This window comes from Schistocerca cancellata, chromosome 9 (genome assembly GCF_023864275.1).
Source record: "Schistocerca cancellata isolate TAMUIC-IGC-003103 chromosome 9, iqSchCanc2.1, whole genome shotgun sequence".
Classification (NCBI taxonomy): Eukaryota; Metazoa; Arthropoda; class Insecta; order Orthoptera; family Acrididae; genus Schistocerca; species Schistocerca cancellata.
Window position 1 is genome coordinate 83657547 of NC_064634.1, and position 21974 is coordinate 83679520.

Below are 21974 nucleotides of genomic sequence, written 5' to 3' on the forward strand. Positions count from 1 at the left end.
GACCTGCCTACGCTGTGAAGCTTTCTATGTGGGAATGACCAGCAACGAACTGTCCATTCGCATGAATGGACACAGGCAGACAGTATTTGTTGGTAATGAGGATCACCCTGTGGCTAAACATGCCTTGGTGCATGGCCAGCACATCTTGGCACAGTGTTACGCCATCCGGGTTATCTCGATACTTCCCACTAACACCAACCTATCCGAACTCCGGAGATGGGAACTTGCCCTTCAATATATCCTCTCTTCCTGTTATCCACCAGGCCTCAATCTCCGCTAATTTCAAGTTACCGCCACTCATACCTCACCTGTCATTCAACATCATCTTTGCCTCTGTATTTCCGCCTCGACTGACATCTCTGCCCAAACTCTTTGCCTTTGAATATGTCTGCTTGTGTCTGTATATGTGTGTGTGTGTGTGTGTGTCTGTGTCTGTGTGTGTGTGTGTGTGTGTGTGTGTGTGTGTGTGTGTGTGTGTGTGTGTGTGTGTGCGTGTGTGCGTGTGTGTGCGTGCGTGCGTGCGTGCGCGCGCGCGCGCGCACAGAGGCAAAGATGTTGGTGAATGACATGTGAGGTATGAGTGGCGGCAACTTGAAATTAGCGGAGATTGAGGCCTGGTGGATAACGGGAAGAGAGGATATATTGAAGGGCAAGTTCCCATCTCCGGAGTTCGGATAGGTTGGTGTTAGTGGGAAGTATCCAGATAACCCGGATGGCGTAACACTGTGCCAAGATGTGCTGGCCATGCACAAAGGCATGTTTAGCCACAGGGTGATCCTCATTACCAACAAACACTGTCTGCCTGTGTCCATTCATGCGAATGGACAGTCCGTTGCTGGTCATTCCCACACAGAAAGCTTCACAGCGTAGGCAGGTCAGTTGGTAAATCACGTGGGTGCTTAATAAAAGTCCTCAATCTTTCCTCTCCCACATCCACACTGGCTGTTCAGAGCATCCTCCTACAGGCCAATCACAAATTAGAACAGCATGCCACCCTCCACCTCAAACTATCCAATCTCCTGGTTTCCCACCTCCGGAAAGGAAACTCACTCACCCTTCACAACCTTTCCAGCAAACCTCAACCACCTCTCATTGCACACAAACCCAGTCTCTCCCATCTACTCAATCTCCCACTTCCAGCTCCACTCCCTCCAAAACCTCAAAATTCCAATCAACACAATCTGGAACCACAACACCCTAATTCAGTAGTTAACCTTTCCTCCAAATCTCTCTCCCAATCCGAAACCTCAGTCCTATCCAAAGGCCTCACCTTCAGCCCCACTCCCAGATTCAACCAAACAGCCCTCGTCAAAGATTTACTATCCTACACTCGTACTCTCTGCTGGAAGTATCACTTTGCCACGAAGAAAAATGATCCTAATCCTACTCCTAATGATCCAACTTCCCAAGACACTACCCAAATTGAACCCTGCCTGGAACAGTTCCGTCCTCTGTCACAGCAGGACCCACCTCCTCTTCCTCAAAATCACCCTCTCCAAACCTTCCAGGAATTTCTGACTTCCAGCCTTGCCTCTCAATCCTTCTTAAAAAAACCTTAATCCTACTCCCAACATCACCACTGCTGAAGCCCAGGCTATCTGTGATCTGAAGGCTGACCGATCCATTCTCATTCTTCCGGCGGACAAGGGTTCCACGACCGTGGTACTTGATCGTCGGGAGTATGTGGCTGAGGGACTCCGTCGGCTTTCAGACGACACCACATACAAAGTTTGCCAAGGTAATCCCATTCCTGATGTCCAGGCAGACCTTCAAGGAATCCTCAGAACCCTATGCCCCCTACAAAACCTTTCACCTGACTCCACAACCTCCTGACCCCACAGACACCCCGCACCCCTACCTTCTACCTTCTTCCCAAAATTCACAAACCCAATCATCCCGGCCGCCCCATTGTAGATGGTTACCAAGCCCCCACAGAACGTATCTCTGCCTACGTAGATCAACACCTTCAACCCATTACATGCAGTCTCCCATCCTTCATCAAAGACACCAACCACTTTCTCGAACGCCTGGAATCCTTACACAATCAGTTACCCCGGAAACCATCCTTGTAACCATTGATGCCACTTTCTTATACACAAATATCCCGCACGTCCAGGGCCTCGCTGCGATGGAGCACTTCCTTTCACGCCAATCACCTGCCACCCTACCTAAAACCTCTTTCCTCATTACCTTAGCCAGCTTCATCCTGACCCACAACTACTTCACTTTTGAAGGCCAGACATACCAACAATTAAAGGGAGCAGCCATGGGTACCAGGATGGCCCCCTCGTATGCCAACCTATTCATGGGTCGCTTAGAGGAAGCCTTCTTGGTTACCCAGGCCTGCCAACCCAAAGTTTGGTACAGATTTATTGATGACATCTTCATGATCTGGACTCACAGTGAAGAAAAACTCCAGAATTTCCTCTCCAACCTCAACTCCTTTGGTTCCATCAGATTCATCTGGTCCTACTCCAAATCCCATGCCACTTTCCTTGACGTTGACCTTCACCTGTCCAATGGCCAGCTTCACACGTCCGTCCACATCAAACCCACCAACAAGCAACAGTACCTCCAGTATGACAGCTGCCACTCATTCCACATCAAACGGTCCCTTCCCTACAGCCTAGGTCTTCGTGGCAAACGAATCTGTTGTAGTCTGGAATCCCTGAACCATTACACCAACAACCTGATAACAGCTTTCGCATCCCGCAACTACCCTCCCGACATGGTACAGAAGCAAATAACCAGAGCCACTTCCTCATCCCCTCAAGCCCAGAACCTCCCACAGAACCACCACAAAAGTGCTCCACTTGTGACAGGATATTTTCCGGGACTGGATCAGACTCTGAATGTGGCTCTCCAGCAGGGATACGACTTCCTCAAATCCTGCCCTGAAATGAGATCCATCCTTCATGAAATCCTCCCCACTCCACCAAGATTTCTTTCCGCCGTCCACCTAACCTTCGTAACCTCTTAGTTCATTCCTATGAAATCCCCAAACCACCTTCCCTACACTCTGGCTCCTACCCTTGTAACTGCCCCCAGTGTAAAACCTGTCCCATGCACCCTCCCACCACCACCACCACCACCACCACCACCACCACCTACTCCAGTCCTGTAACCCGGAAGGTGTACACGATCAAAGGCAGAGCCACGTGTGAAAGCGCCCACGTGATTTACCAACTGACCTGCCTACACTACGACGCATTTTATGTGGGAATGACCAGCAACAAACTGTCCATTCGCATGAATGGACACAGGCAGACAGTGTTTGTTGGTAATGAGGATCACCCTGTGGCTAAACATGCCTTGGTGCACGGCCAGCACATCTTGGCACAGTGTTACGCCGTCCAGGTTATCTGGATACTTCCCACTAACACCAACCTATCCGAACTCCGGAGATGGGAACTTGCCCTTCAATATATCCTCTTTTCCCATTATCCACCAGGCCTCAATCTCCGCTAATTTCAAATTGCTGCCACTCATACCTCACCTGTCATTCATCATCATCATCTTTGCCTCTGCACTTCCGCCTCGACTGACATCTCTACCCCAACTCTTTGCCTTTGAATATGTCTGCTTGTGTGTGTGTGTGTGTGTGTGTGTGTGTGTGTGTGTGTGTGTGTGTGTGTGTGTGTGTGTGTGTGTGTGTGTGTGTGCCCGTCCTTTTTTTTTAGGTTAGGTTGGGTTAGGTTCTTTCTCTCTCCTTCCCTCCTTCCCTCTTTCCTGACGAAGCAACCACTGGTTGTGAAAGCAGAATTTTGTGTGTATGTTTGTGTTTGTGTCTATTGACCTGCCAGCGCTTCTGTTTGGTAAGTCTAATCATCTTTGTTTTTATATATAAACTACAGAAATCCATAATTATTGATACATGTTCAATCACCCGAAAGTTTCTAAATGCAATATAACATATACTGTACAGTTAAAAGGAAGTCACGCTTGATCAAGGTCCGCGTCACTTTCCATTTTTGACCGGACATAACGTCTGAGGAAAGAAAGAAAGAAAGAATAATAATAATAAACCCTGTGGGAGGCCAGGGAAAAGAACAGGCCTCCGGTATGTTCTGCCAGTCGTAAAAGGCGACGAAACGAACAAACCATTAATAGGGCTAACCCCCCTTTTAGTGTGATTCTTTGGTTCAGGACAGAACTAAAGAAGCCTCGGACAAATGCCGTCATGGTCAGGGACGACGCTTGAACCCTATGCCCGCCCACAATGGTAATGACACTGTTAGCCAAATCGAAAATGATTGAAATCAAAATAGAGGTGTTCTGTGGGATATGCTTCCTGCAACAACCCTAGAAGGAAAACAGACAGAGGATGAGATGGTCAGATGAAGCTAACAGACACCTCGTGTTCTGTTATTACCAAGCAACAAACCTAGGAACCAACACAACTGGATACAGATCACAAGTATACACAACATTTATTACCAGATACCCAGAATTAAAATTTTTAATAGAACGACTAGCTGATCAGATCCGTGTAATAATCAAATATAACAGGATACCCCAGTCAGAATTAGAAAACATCAAACAACAAGTACAACAAATACTGGAACAAAATAATGTGCAATCAGAAGAAGAAGAAGAAAATACAGTAATGGACTAAAACATTCCAGAGCAAACAAACAAAGAACAGCAGGCATCAATTAAACAATCAGAGGAAAATGAAATATTTAGACCACCACCAGAACAAGCACAAACAGAACACGAAGTGACACACGTTAGATACAGAAGAAAAATTTCAGCTGACATATATAGAATACAAAGACACAAATACAGACATTAGACCATTCTTGCATAGACCACCAAATAACCCACAAGTCGAATCAACAACAACTACTATCAACACACATCATACACAACAAAATAAATGAAAATACAACTATGGAAGAGTTAAAACTACTGGTTTATATAGGAGCACTCACTACACTAAATATACTCACTAGGCAGAGATGAGAACCAACCACACAAAGAAGAAATTAATGACACATACAACACAGAACAAAATTATAAATGAAGAACAAAAAGGCTGTTGCAAAGGAGCACGGGGATGTAAAGAGCAACTAATAATAGATGCAGAGGTGATATATCAAGCTAAAACTAAACGCAGGTCGCTACACTACGCATACATTGATTACCAAAAAGCTTTTTATAGTGTACCCCACTCATGGTTACTACAAATATTGGAAATATACAGAGTAGATCCTAAACTGATAGTTACAAAACATAGTAATGAAAAATTGGAAAACCACACTTAATATCCAAACAAATTCAAATATCACATCACAGCCAATACAGATTAAGCATGGAATATACCAAGGAGACTCACTAAGTCTTTTCTGGTTTTGCCTTGCTCTGAACCCACTATCCAACATGCTAAATAATACAAATTATGGATATAATATTACTGGAACATACCCACACAAAATCACACATTTGCTGTACATGGATGATCTAAAACTACTTGCAGCGACCAATCAACAACTCAACCAATTACTAAAGATAACAAAAGTATTCAGCAATGATATAAATATGGCTTTTGGAACAGACAAATGTAAGAAAAATAGCACAGTCAAGGGAAAACACACTAAACAAGATTACATATTGAATAACCACAGTGACTCCATAGAAGCGATGGAAAAAACATATGCCTATAAATATCTAGGATACAGACAAAAAATAGGAATAGATAATACAAATATTAAAGAAGAACTAAAAGAAAATATAGACAGACTAACAAAATACTGAAAACAGAATTGACAGCAAGAAACAAGACAAAAGCTATAAATACTTATGCTATACCAATATTGACCTACTTATTTGGCGTAGTGAAATGGAGTAACACAGACCTAGAAGCACTCAATACACTTGATCACAATGCCACAAATCTAGAATACATCACATACATTCAGCAACAGAAAGATTCACATTCAGCAGAAAGGAAGGAGGAAGGGGATTCGTCAACATAAAAAACCTACCTTATGGACAGGTAGACAATTTAAGAAAATTCTTTCTAGAACGAGCAGAAACTAGCAAAATACACAAAGCAATCACTCATATAAATACATCGGCTACACCACTGCAATTTCATAACCACTTCTACAACCCTCTAGATCACATAACATAAACAGATACAAAGAAAGTAAATTGGAAAAAGAAAACACTACATGGCAAGCACCCGTATCATCTAACACAGCCACACATCGATCAAGACGCATCAAACACATGGCTAAGAAAAGGCAATATATACAGTGAGATGGAAGGATTCATGATTGCGATACAGGATCAAACAATAAATACCAGATATTACAGCAAGCATATTAGTAAAGATCCCAATACCACAACAGATAAATGCAGACTTTGCAAACAAATAGAATCAATAAATCACATCACAAGTGGATGTACAATACTAGCAAATACAGAATACCCCAGAAGACATGACAATGTAGCAAAAATAATACATCAACAACTTGCCATAAAACATAAACTAATAAAACAACACGTTCCCACATACAAGTACACACCACAAAATGTACTGGAGAATGATGAATACAAATTATACTGGAACAGAACGATTATAACAGATAAAACAACACCACATAACAAACCTGACATCATACTCACCAATAAAAAGAAGAAATTAACACAACTAATTGAAATATCCATACCCAACACAACAAATATACAGAAGAAAACAGGGGAAAAAATTGAAAAATACATCCAACTGGCTGAGGAAGTCAAGGACATGTGGCATCAGGATAAAGTCGACATTATCCCAATTATACTATCAACTACAGGAGTCATACCTCACAATATTCACCAGTACATCAATGCAATACAGCTACATCCAAACGTATATATACAACTACAGAAATCCGTAATTATTGATAAGTGTTCAATAACCCGAAAGTTCCTAAATACAATGTAACATATACCATACAGTTAAAAGGAAGTCACGCTTGATGAAGGTCCGCATCACTTTCCATTTTTAACCAGACCTAAGGTCAGAGAAAAATGGAAATAATAATAATAATAATAATAATAATAATAATAATAATAATAATAATAATAATAATAATAATAATAATATTTGGAACATGTTAAAACTTCATATGTAAATAAATTTCTCACTTCACCTGTTTAAATTATTATATGTAGAACATTTTACTTTGTAGTACACTTGCATAACAAATAGATGATTCCTGTGTTGTCTAGGATCTCCTGGCAGCAAGTTGTCTGTCAAGTTTAGCCATAAATAACATTCCTCCCTAATAGTAATTCGTCATCTGAAACATATTATCTTGATCTTCCTTCTATAGCACTGTATTTCCCAAACTTCTAAGCCCTTTCTTCTCTGAACTATTCATTGTCCACATTCCACTTTGATACAGAGCTACTCCAAATAGACACTGTCAGAAAAGACAAAAACCTAAGTTTATATTTGATGTTAACAAATTCATGTCAGAAATGCTTTCCTTGCACTATTGAGTCTTCAGTTTTTATCTTCTCAACTTCGGCCATAATTCATCTTGTTGTTCCTGTATAGCAATACTGGTCTACTAAACTTAGCCTCATTTCCTGATTTCATTCCCTCAGCTTCACCTGAAACAGACTGCGTCCAGTTACCCTCATTTTACCTTTATCTTTCTTGTAACCTCTTCTTCTTGTAACCTCTTTATCTTTCTTGTAACCTGTAGCATCTTCAGCTGCTCTTTAAAGTCTGACAGAAATACAGTGCCATCAGCAACCACAAAACTCTCTCATCTCCCCGAGCTTTAATCTAGTTTCAAAGTTCCTTCTTGGTTCCCATTTTCTGCTTAATGTGCCATCAATAACATTGGGGACAGGCTATAGTCATAGCATGCTCTATACAAACTACAGCCTTAAGTATGACATTGCATGGCTGTCAAATAGCCAGCTGCACTGTGAGAATAGAGGTTTTGTTGCAAGTTAAAAATCATATTTTATTCCCTAGTGTATGCAGTAGTTTCATACAGTAATGTAAGAACAAATTGATGATATCTTCTTATTCAAATAGCCATAAATGGAATTTCAAAAAGTGTAAAATATTAGAAGCATAATGATGGAACATTGTGCAGAAATACCTACAGCAGGAAATATTACCCATACATACTGAAGCACATTGCTACTTTAATGCAGCATTGATTAGTAACAATACTGCCATTTAAATGGCAAATAATGGAATTATAACATGACAAAAATAAAGATCCATAAAAATAAAACATTTGCAACTGCCATAGAAAGAGCAGCATAATGTTTTGCACACACATATAGATATATAACATTGAAAAATAATTTTTTTATGACTTATGCAAAAGATGACGGCAGATAGCTTTGATGTAAAACAAAAAATATGTAAGCTCTACCAAGTGGCTTGTAAGTTTTTCTCAGTACGAATAGTAAGGCGGTGATATGTCTGGTTTGAAAAACAAAGTGCTTATGAAAAGCAATTTAAATAGATTTGTGTGTGGTGTCAGTATATCTAGAAGTGAAACCTAAAAGAGGAATGTAAAAACTTAGAGAAAGCAGGGGGGAAACAAATGTGCAATGTGACCACAACTTGTCACTGTTCTGAAAGTTTTGAGATAGGATAAGATTGTGTGTGACATTACTTGAAATTTTCATATTTTATTAATGAGGAAGAGAGATGAGTAAAAACTAATTCATATAGAGAACAAACTGTGTGATTATTTGAATTTAGTTTCATTAGATTTGTTTTAGCTGAACTGTGTAAGGAAGTGATAAGTTCATAGCTGATGATTGTAACAGTAGTTCAGGTTTTTAGGATTCTGTTCACTAGTAACCTGTAGGAACATAATGAATCTTGGCAGTGTTGTACAACTTGCCAATTAATACAATACTATCTACTTTTTCCACAGACAGGAAATTTCTAATAAATTTTTTGCACACCACTCTTCATTTCTCTTATGAAGATCTTCCTCTCACTTCAGTTTTCTTTCATTTGGATTTTTCCACCGCTCATATTTACTTTCCTCCAAAGACTGCTTTCATTTTTCTATAGGCAGTGCATGTTCCCCTTGGTCATGCATGCTTAACAGCTTCCAATGTCTCATCTAGTAATTCCTGCTTTGCAGTTTTTCTCTTTCATTCAATCTCAGCTTCTTTAGAGGTCTGTTGTATTCCCTTTAGCTTGCTTCATTTAAGGCTTTGTTATATTTTCTCCTTTCATAAATTATCTTGGGTGTTAACCAAGGATTCCTTAAGGAAGGGAGCAGTTACCTTGCAAATCAATGGATTCATGGCTTTGGAATAGTTAATACATGATAAATCTTTATTCATTTAACTTCTTAATTTTGAATTGACTGTGTACCTGAACTAATTGTATATACTTCATACAAATTTCAATTATTTTTATGAATAGAAATGTTCTTAAGTACTATGAACAGGTCAGTAATTAAAACAATATCAAGTAGTGTGCCATACACAAATGTGGTCTTCAATGTTTCTTCTTGTAATGTAAGTGACAAGGAAGATATTTCTTAAATTTAGTTGAAGAAAGCAGTCAGTTCAGCAGAAGAATAATTATTACTGCGAATGGCTCCCATAATTCCTACAGATTACTGTCTATTTTTCTCTCTCCAAACCTTAGTATATTAAGATTTCTCGAGTAAATAATGTAAATATTCTGTGAAGTATACATATTTCTCATGTTTCTGTTTCTCCCTTACAGCGTAGATCTGGTGATCCAAGGGAACGAATTCGGAAAGAGCAAGATGGTATTATTCTAAGTCCTCAGCGCCGTAGTTTTAACTCGGGTTGCTATGTTGCACCAGCTCAACAAACCATTGGCCGTCGATCTGAAAGCCCTACAAATAAGTCAGAGCGTGAAAGGTTTGTGAAAATTCTATTAATTGTTTCCAGACAAGACTTCTGTTAATTGTGGTACATCAAAACATAAATCAGTTCAAAGTCCAAGTAGCAAAACAATAGTTGCTCTTACGTTCTGGCTGCTATTTGGAGATAACAACATACCGTATAGTGTCTGTCTACTAGTTTGAACTGTGTGCCATTAAGCTAACCAAAACTCCCCTTGTAAATTCCAGATTGTTGTGGGGACGAATTAACTTTCTCTACTAGGTTTTGTATAAAAAGCTACCTACATAAGTGTTTAAACAATGGAAAATCCATGATAGAATGTAACCATATTATGAGGAGAGTTGCATATGCACACAACAAAAGACTGTCAGAAAGTGAGCTTCCGGCCAACCAGGGCTTTGTCAGATACTGATCAGTCTCTGGTAGCTGAAGCCAGACTGCGAGCAGAAACACGTGGTGGGAGAGGCAGCTGGGTAGTGAGGGTAAGGAGAAGGCTGGTGCGGTGGGGAGGAACAGCAGGTAGGGGTAGGAGATGGTAAAGTGCTGCTGTGGGAGCATACAGGAATGAGGTGGAGAGATGTAGGGCAGCTAGGTGTAGTTGGGTCGGGGGGGGGGGGGGTTAGTGGAAAAGGAGAGAAGTAAAGACAGAGGGTGCATTGGCGAAATAGAGGGCTGTGTAGTCCTGGAATGGGAACAGGGAAGTGGTGAGATTGGTAAGGAAAATGACTGACAAAGGTTGAGGCCAGGAGAGTTACGGGAATGTAGGATTTATTGCAGGGAGAATTCCCACCTGTGTAATTCAGAAAAGCTGGTGTCGGGGGAACAAACCAGAGGGCAGAGGCTGTGAAGCAGTCACTGAAATCGAGAATGTCGTGTTGGGTAGCATACTCGGCGATACGGTAGTCCTGGTCCAGCTGTTTCTTAGCAACAGTTTGTTGGTAGCCATTCACGCAGACACCCAGCTTGTTGGTTGTCATGCCCACGTATAATGCATCAGTGGTTGCAGCCTAGCTGGTGAATCACATGACTGGTTTCAGAGGTAGCCCTGCCTTTTAGGGAATAGGTGATGTTTGTGACAGGAATGGAGTAGATGGTGCTGGGAGGTTGTATAGGACAGGTCTTGTGTCTAGGTCTATTACAGGGATATGAGCCATCAGGCAAGGGGTTGGGAGCAAAGTTGTGTAGGTATGGACAATGATATTGCGTAGGTTCAGTGGGCAGCAGAATACCACTGTGGGAGGGGTGGAAATGGTATTGGGTAGAACATTCCTCATTTCTGGGCATGGCGAGATGTAGTAGACTCTTAGGCTGAGCATGTGGTTCAGTTGCTCCAGTCCTGGGTTTTTCGGAGTAACCAGGGGAATGCTTCGCTGTGGCTAGATGGTGAGACTTTGGGAGGTAGTGGGTGACTGGAATGATACAGCACAGATATGTTTTTGTACAAGATTGGTAGGGTAATTACTGTCTGTGCAGGCCTCAGAGAGATCCTCTGTATATTTTGAGAGGGACTGCTCGTCACTACAGATTTGACAGCCACAGGTGGCTAGGCTGTATGGAAGGTGGTACTTGGTAAGGAAGGGGTGCAGCTGTCGAAGTGGAGGTATTGCTGGTGGTTGGTAGGTTTGATACGGATAGAGGTACTGATGTTGCCCTCTTTGAAGTGGTGTCTTGTTGGTTTGTGGAGGACGAGGTGAACTGAATGGAGGAGAAGGTACTGAGGTTCTGGAGGAGTGTGTATACGGTGTCATCACCCTCACTCCAGGTCACAGAGATGTCACATTAGTGAATCTGGACTAGGTGATAGGGTTTGGGATTCTCGATGTTTAGGAAGGATTCCTCTAGATGGCCCATGAATAGGTTGGCACCATGTGGGTGCCAATAGCTGTATCCGATTTGTTTGTAGGTAGGTAATAACTTCAAAGGAGAAGTAATTGTGGGTGAAGATATAGTTGGTCATGGTGACTAGGAAGGAGGTTGTCAGTTTGGGATTTGTGGGGTGTAGGGAAAGGTAGTGTTAAATAGCGATAATGCCATGGGCATTAGGGATGTTAGTGTAAAGGGCGGTGGCACCAATAGTGACAAGTAGGGCACCATATGGTAAAGGAACAGGAACTGTGGAGTCAGTGGAGAAAATTGTTGGTATGTTTTATATAGGAGGGTAGGTGGTGAGTAATAGGCTAAAGATCTTGGTCTAAAAGAGCAGTGTGTCTCAGGGGGCACAGTAACCAGCCACAAAGGTGCTTTCTGGATGTTGGGGTTTATGGAGTTTATGAAGCTTGTAGAAGGTAAGAGTGTGGGCAGTAGTAGGGGTGATGAGAGGGTGGACTCTGGGGAGAGGTTCTGAGATAGGCTTAAGGATTTGAGGAGAGACTGGATTTCTATAATGGGCTCACTGGCAGTGTTCGTAGGTGGATGAATTTGACAGCTGGCAGAGTCCTTCTGACAGGTAATCCTTGTGGTTCAGAACAGTGGTGGAGCCCGTGTCAGCAGGTAGGGTTATAAGTTTGGGATCAATTTTTAGATGGTGGATTATGGTTCTCTCTAGAGATGTAAGCTTAGAATGTGTGTTTGGGATTTGGGGAAAGAAATTCTGTAAAGTTCATGGGGAGTGACTTGGCGGTAGTGGGGCAGATCACTGTTGACTGGAGGAATGAAGAGTGAGGCAGGGTTCAGCATTGGCTTTGGGTACGGTGTGAGTAGTAGGGTTGGTAGTGAAGTTTTTCACTGTAGGAGCAGGAGAAGCAGAAATAAGTCCTGCATGGTGGATTTTGGGAGTGGAGCAAAATGTTAGGCCTTCGGAAGGAATGATACTTCTACACCGGTAAGGCTTTTGGAGGAATCATGACCGTGCGTTGGGTCTGTTTGGGTTTTGGATTCTGTGAGATGATGGGCGTGAGTTTTTGAGGGTGGGGTAATGTAAGTCTGCGAGACAGGGTTTGTCAGCTATGAGTGACCAAGGGTCAGTCATCGATTGTAAAGGTGGAGGATAGTGGTGGTAGTCCAAGGGGGAGTAGGAAGTGAACAGGATGGAGAGGTTTTGTGGTGGCATTGTACATGCTGCTGTAGTTCCTGGAGGACAAAAGTGGGTGTGTGTTATGGGATCCAGGAATTTTGGATTGCATAACAGGACAATTTGTGGATGGAGAGATGATGTTGCGAGGTGGTTTGGGCCTGATTGCTATGGTTTTGTGGGACTTGGTGAGGGTTAAAGATTGGCATAATCTGAACAGATTGGTCACTGCAGAAGGAAAGGTGGCAACCAGAGATGGGTAATTTAATGGTAAAGACATTTTGGGAATTCCATGAACCAACGACGACGCAGGTACAGTATATGGGACTGGGTTCCAGCGAGGGATAAGGAAAATTTTCTGTATTGACACAGATGAAGCAAGTATCCATTGTGGTGGTTAAAAACACAAAATATTTAAATAACATAGAATATGTTTAAAAAATGGCAAAAATCACTAACACATTGTAAAAATCACGAAGGATGAAGTGAGGGAAAACAAAATGGAATCTGAGGAGTACGCTGATAGTGAAAGGGAAAAAGGCTACCTGGCTCAGTTCACTCCTCGAACTATTGTGATCCAACCCCACTGCCCCCATATCACCACTTGTTAACTTTCCAGAATATCTTAACTCCAACCTCACCTCACTATCATTTCCCAAATTCCTCAATATGCGTACTAACTTTATATCCTCAGAAAGAACCACAATCCACCATCTAAAAACTGAACCTAAACTTAAAATCGTAGCTGCTTACAAAGGCTCAACCACTGTTTTGAACCACAAGGATTACCTGGCAGAAGAACTCTGCCAGCTGTCAAATTCATCCATCTACAAACCCTGCCACTCCCCATGCTCCTTCCTTCTACATGCGTCTTAAATTCCATAAATCCAACTACCCAGGATGCACCATTGTGGCTGACTGTGCCCCATGAGACACTCTGCTCTCTTAGACCAACATCTTTAGCCTATTACCCACAACCTTACCCTCCTATATAAAATATAACATTTCCTCCGCCAACTCTCTGCAGTTCCTGTTCCTTTACCACATGGTACCCTGCTGTCACTATTCATGCCACCTCCCTTTACGCTAACATTCCTAATGCCCATGAACACTGCCTTTCCCATTGCCCCATAGATTTCAGACCAACAACCTCTTTACTGGTCACCATGACCAACTATATCTTCACCCACAATTAGCTCTCCTTTGAAGGTATTACATACAAACAAATCTGGGGTTCAGCAGTGGCTGTCCACATGGCACCTTCATATGCCAACCTATTAATGGGACATCTAGAGGAATCCTTCCCAAACCCTCTCACCTGGTTTGGATTCACTGATGACATCTTTGTGACCTGGTTCAAGGGTGAGGACACTATATCCACATTCCTCCAGAACCTCAACATCTTTGCCTCCATTCTCTTCACCTAGTCCTACTCAAACCAACAAGAAACCTTTGTCAATGTTGACCTCCACCTCAAAGAGGGCTACATCAGTACCTCTGTCCATATAAACCATATCAGTCACCAGCAATACCTCCACTTTGACAGCTGCACCCATTCGATACTAGGAAGTCCCTTCGATACAGCCTAGCACCCGTGGCTGTAAAATCTGAAGCAACGAGCAGTCCCTCTCGAAATCTACAGAGGGTCTTAGTGAGGCCTGCACAGACCATAATTACCCTCCCAACCTTGTACAAAAACAGATTTCCTGTGCCTTATCTTTCCAGTCACCCACCACCTCCCAAAGTCCCACTGTCTAGCCACAGAGCAGCTTTCTCCTCGTTACTCTGTACCATCCAGGACCGGAGGAACTGAATTAGATTGTTCAAACAATTTTAAAATTCACATCTGAACTAGATTGTCCACCAGCGTTAAGACTACCCCAAGTTGTGCCCTGAAGTTTGCCGTTTTCAGGAGAAACTGCTTGTGCTGTCAAGTCCCTCTGAGTACTGAGTGGCAAAGCTGCAAGTTGACATCATAGATAGGCCTCCGTATTGTACAAGGCACATACACTGCCCATCACTATTGCTGCTCTGAAAGACTGGGCATGTGGTGCCACCCTTAGTAGAACACCGGCGGCAACAATATATCGCACTCAGACAATTTTCCAACACTCGGACTGGCTGCACTGAGAACATTAAGTTTTGATGTGGGACAGTACAGTGTTCCACGTCTTGCTAAAAAGAAACCCATTGTGTCTATTAATCAAATTATCTGCCAACCTAATTGCAATTGCCCTTTATCAACACTGTCCCAGTTTTTGGAAGTGTTGGCAACCATCACAGTTTTCTCAAATTTATACTTTGTCCCTTGCTTAAGCAGTATTCTGCTACTGCCGATTGTTCTGGCTGTTGTAGCCTCACATGATAGCAATGATCCATGCACCTATCATGAACTGTGAAAGTCATCGAACAGCCGATTTAAGCTTTCTCACATGGACACAGAACATTCTATACACCAGTATAGCGCGCGAGTATACCTGTCCCTTTTTCCCCCTGAGGTAAGTCTTTCCGCTCCCGGGATTGGAATGACTCCTTACCCTCTACCTTAAAACCCATATCCTTTCGTCTTTCCCTCTCCTTCCCTCTTTCCTGATGAAGCAGCCGTTGGTTGCGAAAGCTAGAATTTTGTGTGTATGTTTGTGTTTGTTTGTGTGTCTATCGACCTGCCAGCGCTTTCTTTTGGTAAATCACATCACCTTTGTTTTTAGATATATTTTTCCCACGTGGAATGTTTCTCTCTCTCTCTCTCTCTCTCTCTCTCTCTCTCTCTCTCTCTCTCTCTCTCTGGTCTTTCAGACATTGCATTGTAATTAAATTCTGTTCTGTGTTCTCGACTCCTTGGTGGCCATTTCTGCTGCATACTGTGCTTTATCAATGTGAACCTTCAAGTTCTGATGCAGTTCACTCCACACACAATTCCTGTATGCGGTAGCACTTTCACCCTACCAATATTGCTATCATTAAAAGCATCAAGTGTCTTCCTAACCACAAAAACATTTTTCCGACATGTGATTCCATATGAGATGGACTCATTTGGATTCAGTCTGCCTGTGTAGACACTTTCAGGATGTGCCAGATCTCTGTAAATGGGCTTTGACTTCTTTGACTGTTTCTGAGACCAAATGTTCATGGCCATATGAAGTATTTGAGTATTGGCCATTGATATACTTGCACCATGAATCTAATTGGGGAAGGCAAAGTTGGTATATTAGTTTGTGTCAAGTTTATGGAAGAAGGTAGCCCATATTGCCTACTTCATTCTGAACAAATTACAGTTATTCCTAATAGACATCCCATAGTATTCATAAATTCTGTCTGACAGTACGGCCCATACGGTTTCATCATTGTACAGTTTCTTGTTTCTCTGACTTAGTTTCAACTTCCTCAGCATAGTGCCCATTATCTTGTGGATGTGATGAACTTATTTCAGTTTTGTGATAAGAATTTCACCAGAAAACTGCAACTACACTGTTGTATGCTTTAAAGTCCGCCACATCACCTAGGAACTTAAAGTAACACTATTTTCATTTGTGGGTCAACCAAAAATTTCAGTAGGTGCAGAAGCCCCCATTCCACCACTCATTCCTACATAGTTCCTCTCAAAGATGTTCTGCTTCGTTCTTTAACATTCATAACAATGTTTTGTACAATCTGAAAGTAGATTATCTTTTGGGTATCCACACTGGTCAGTGTACCAACAGAATTCTTAGAACTTCTACATACAGCTTGAGTTTATATTATGGAAAGCTGTTTTCAACAGTCCTATCAATAAGAGCAGCGTAATGTTGCCTTTGTAATACTGCAATCCACAGCTTTCCATATGAAAGTTAGTGAATTCATTTGATGTTAAGTAATGGACATAATATTTTTAACATTTTAACAGGTGCAGACTTTTAAAAAACAGGAATAAAATACTTCATAAAGTTTGCAATGTACATAGTATTTAATAAAGAAAATTGCATATCTTATAATGGAATAAAAATGTGAAAATGTCAGATTTCTATTCCAACTCCCATTAAACTGTGAAACTAAAAAACTGATGTAAAGGTGAGAACATTAATCGCAGGAATCAACAGGACAAGTAGGAAAGTTGAGATTTACTCCAACAGGGAAGTAGTGAGTGAAGTGGCGAGACAGTGAAATTTTGCCACATTTTCCTTGCTACCTCAAACAGTTTTCCATATAAGGAAATGTCTGAATATTTGTGCCATTCTGATGCTGCGGTTTATATTGCAACTAATTTTCACTAATTTTTTCCTGCGAAGTGTAAACTGATGATGATGATGATTGTACCTTAGTGTTTGTTGCAAGATACAAAATCTTGTAGGTCTGATATACATATCACTGGCAATACATTTGTTGTTTGCAAGTATTGTGAAAATATTTTGCTGAAAAGAAAAAAAAAGGTGGTTCATGTTTCCTTAATGTAAACTTGTTTAAAATGTAAAATCATTTGTAGGGATCCAAGCCACCGTGAAGTGCAGTCAAGACGAATTGGCAGTGGTCGTATTGTCACTAGAGATGTCTGGGACTTCCGTTTAGATAAAGAGCAAGACCAGAGTTCCAGTGAGTTTGGCTTTCAGCGAAATAGTACATCTTCAAGAGACGAGAGGTATGCTGTGAAATTTAGCCAGTGGTAGTTAGTTTATGGTGAACATTTTTTAAGTCTTGTATTCTAAATTTTGAAGATATTGGAATTAGCTTCCTTTTCATTCTGTATTCTATAGAGCAGTATTACAGCTTGTGTATAATTGATAGCTTGTCTCAAAATTTTGTTTGTCCTGCAAGTTGCATAAAATTGTTCAGCATTAAATTATTAAAACTAACTCATGATAAATTGTCTGTCACATTATAAAACTGTGACATACTGTCATTTCTTCCTGTCATTACAGATTAGTTGCTACTCTTAATCCTCATTTAAATTGAAGCAAGCATGCGCCAGTGAACAAGAATCCCATGGTGTAGAAGCTAGGGACGTGTGAGCAAGCAGCATTGCCGCGTTAGATTCCCATTCACTTCTGTTAACTCGTGTTTCACTGGTTGGTGATCATCTAATGAACCATCAAAGGAGGTTCGCGTCTTCTATGCTGCTGTGTTAGTAGCACAGAAAGCTCCTCTCTGCTATCTTGTCTTGTTATCAGTTCTGAGAGAGGGAATTGTCCGAAGACAGTGTAATATTGCTGGTAAAAGAACATGGATACCATATGTGATTCAGATTGACTGAACAAATGCCAAAGGAAAGGAAATGATTAATAGAAAACTGCTGGAGCACTCGGATGTCATGTTGGTGATGGGAGATAAAAGAAAAATTTATTAGATGCTTGTATGAGGTAGGGACAGAGTGAATAAGCACAAGATTTGTTATAATTCATTTTTTTTAAATGAAGTGCAATAAGTTCCCTTGAAAGTAAAGTAGTCTCAGTATGTGGCTATTAACTGATTAAAAGTAAAAGCATACAAAAGACCTAATCATTCTTATTGCTTATTTTCATGGTAAGGGTAGTTACATGGTGGGGTTGTTGTTGTTGTGGTCTTCAGTCCTGAGACTGGTTTGATGCAGCTCTCCATGCTACTCTATCCTGTGCAAGCTTCTTCATCTCCCAGTACCTACTGCAACATACATCCTTCTGAATCTGCTTAGTGTATTGATCTCTTGGTCTCCCTCTACGATTTTTACCCTCCACGCTGCCCTCCAATGCTAAATTTGTGATCCCTCGATGCCTCAGAACATGTCCTACCAACCGATCCCTTCTTCTAGTCAAGTTGTGCCACAAACTTCTCTTCTCCCCAATCCTATTCAATACCTCCTCATTAGTTACGTGATCTACCCACCTTATCTTCAGCATTCTTCTGTAGCACCACATTTCGAAAGCTTCTATTCTCTTCTTGTCCAAACTAGTTATCGTCCATGTCTCACTTCCATACATGGCTACACTCCATACAAATACTTTCAGAAACGACTTCCTGACACCTAAATCTATATTCGATGTTAACAAATTTCTCTTCTTCAGAAACGCTTTCCTTGCCATTGCCAGTCTACATTTTATATCCTCTCTACTTCGACCATCATCGGTTATTTTACTCCCTAAATAGCAAAACTCCTTTACTACTTTAAGTGTCTCATTTCCTAATCTAATTCCCTCAGCATCACCCGACTTAATTTGACTACATTCCATTATCCTCGTTTTGCTTTTGTTGATGTTCATCTTATATCCTCCTTTCAAGACACTGTCCATTCCGTTCAACTGCTCTTCCAAATCCTTTGCTGTCTCTGACAGAATTACAATGTCATCGGCGAACCTCAAAGTTTTTACTTCTCCATGAATTTTAATACCTACTCCAAATTTTTCTTTTGTTTCCTTTACTGCTTGCTCAATATACAGATTGAATAACATCGGGGAGAGGCTACAACCCTGTCTCACTCCTTTCCCAACCACTGCTTCCCTTTCATGCCCCTCGACTCTTATAACTGCCATCTGGTTTCTGTACAAATTGTAAATAGCCTTTCGCTCCCTGTATTTTACCCCTGCCACCTTCAGAATTTGAAAGAGAGTATTCCAGTCAACATTGTCAAAAGCTTTCTCTAAGTCTACAAATGCTAGAAATGTAGGTTTGCCTTTTCTTAATCTTTCTTCTAAGATAAGTCGTAAGGTCAGTATTGCCTCACGTGTTCCAACATTTCTACGGAATCCAAACTGATCTTCCCCGAGGTCGGCTTCTACCAGTTTTTCCATTCGTCTGTAAAGAATTCGCGTTAGTATTTTGCAGCTGTGACTTATTAAACTGATACTTCGGTAACTTTCACATCTGTCAACACCTGCTTTCTTTGGGATTGGAATTATTATTTCTTCTTAAAGTCTGAGGGTATTTTGCCTGTCTCATACATCGTGCTCACCAGATAGTAGAGTTTTGTCATGACTGGCTCTCCTGAGGCCATCAGTAGTTCTAATGGAATGTTGTCTACTCCCGGGGCCTTGTTTCGACTCAGGTCTTTCAGTGCTCTAGGTCTTTCAGTGCTCTGTCAAACTCTTCACGCAGTATCTTATCTCCCATTTCATCTTCATCTACATCCTCTTCCATTTCCATAATATTGTCCTCAAGTACATCGCCCTTGTATAAACCCTCTATATACTCCTTCCACCTTTCTGCTTTCACTTCGTTGCTTAGAACTGAGTTGCCATCTGAGCTCTTGATATTCATACAAGTGCTCCTCTTCTCTCTAAAGGTCTCTTTAATTTTCCTGTAGGCAGTATCTATCTTACCCCTAGTGAGACAAGCCTCTACATCCTTACATTTGTCCTCTAGCCATCCCTGCTTAGCCATTTTGCACTTCCTGTCGATTTCATTTTTGAGACGTTTATATTCCTTTTTGCCTGCTTCATTTACTGCATTTTTATATTTTCTCCTTTCATCAATTAAATTCAATATTTCTTCTGTTACCCAAGGATTTCTATTAGCCCGCGTCTTTTTACCTACTTGATCGTCTGCTGCCTTCACCACTTCATCCCTCAGAGCTACCCATTCTTCTTCTACTGTATTTCTTTCCCCCATTCCTGTCAATTGTTCCCTAATGCTCTCCCTGAAACTCTCTACAACCTCTGGTTCTTTCAGTTTATCCAGGTCCCATCTCCTTAAATTCCCACCTTTTTGCAGTTTCTTCAGTTTCAATCTGCAGTCCATAACCAATAGATTGTGGTCAGAATCTACATCTGCCCCAGGAAATGTCTAACAATTTAATACCTGGTTCCTAAATCTCTGTCTTACCATTATATAATCTATCTGAAACCTGTCAGTATCTCCAGGCTTCTTCCATGTATACAGCCTCCTTTCATGATTCTTGAACCAAGTGTTAGCTATGATTAAGTTATGCTCTGTGCAAAATTCTACAAGGCGGCTTCCTCTTTCATTCCTTCCCCCCAATCCATATTCACCTACTATGTTTCCTTCTCTCCCTCTTCCTACTGACGAATTCCAATCACCCATCACTATTAAATTTTCGTCTCCCTTCACTATCTCAATAATTTCTTTTATCTCGTCATACATTTCATCTATTTCTTCATCATCTGCAGAGCTAGTTGGCATATAAACTTGTACTACTGTAGTAGGCATGGGCTTTGTGTCTATCTTGGCCACAATAATGCGTTCACTATGCTGTTTGTAGTAGCTAACCCGCACTCCTATTTTTTATTCATTATTAAACCTACTCCTGCATTACCCCTATTTGATTTTGTATTTATAACCCTGTAATCACCTGACCAAAAGTCTTGTTCCTCCTGCCACCGAACTTCACTAATTCCCACTATATCTAACTTTAACCTATCCATCTCCCTTTTTAAATTTTCTAACCTACCTGCCCGATTAAGTGATCTGACATTCCAAGCTCCGATCCGTAGAACGCCAGTTTTCTTTCTCCTGATAACGACGTCCTCTTGAGTAGTCCCCGCCCGGAGATCCGAATGGGGGACTATTTTACCTCCGGAATATTTTACCCAAGAGGACGCCATCATCATTTAATCATACAGTAGAGCTGCATGTCCTCGGGAAAAATTACGGCTGTAGTTTCCCCTTGCTTTCAGCCGTTCGCAGTACCAGCACAGCAAGGCCGTTTTGGTTAATGTTACAAGGCCAGATCAGTCAATCATCCAGACTGTTGCCCCTGCAACTACTGAAAAGGCTGCTGCCCCTCTTCAGGAACCACACGTTTGTCTGGCCTCTCAACAGATACCCCTCCGTTGTGGTGGGGTAAATCATTGTTAAATATTGATGTAATGAAAGAAACTAAAATAAAAATAATTTACCCTCAACCACACCATCTGCTCTCTAACAAGCTGTGCAGCAGATTTTATCTGACAGGTCATATTTATAATTTCATTAATAATATTTTAGTCACCTATTCCTTACACATATTTAAATAAAATCATGTAAGTGCTTCACACGTCATACAAGGTATCGCAAACTATTTTATTTAGCAGGTACTGAAATGGGAAATGATCACCTAAAGCTTTCCAGTTGCTAGTAATAAGAGTACAAATGCTAGCCCCTCTTCCAGTTACGTTAATTTTTATAATTGGTGTCCTTTTAAATTTCATCCTCAGTT

At 41.2% G+C, this 21974-nt stretch overlaps 1 protein-coding gene across 8 annotated transcripts in view; it reads left to right on the forward strand.

Moving 5' to 3' along the window:
- Positions 1-21974, forward strand: part of LOC126100417 (eukaryotic translation initiation factor 4E transporter-like) — a 274981-nt gene that overhangs the window by 96091 nt on the left and 156916 nt on the right. For 7 of the 8 annotated variants that reach the window (XM_049911013.1, XM_049911014.1, XM_049911020.1 and 4 more), the window contains exons 5-6: positions 9722-9882; positions 17337-17489. In XM_049911013.1, coding sequence (XP_049766970.1) covers positions 9722-9882; positions 17337-17489 — 314 coding nt within the window. The remainder of the gene's footprint in view (positions 1-9721; positions 9883-17336; positions 17490-21974) is intronic. The other variant, XM_049911019.1, reaches the window with a different exon arrangement.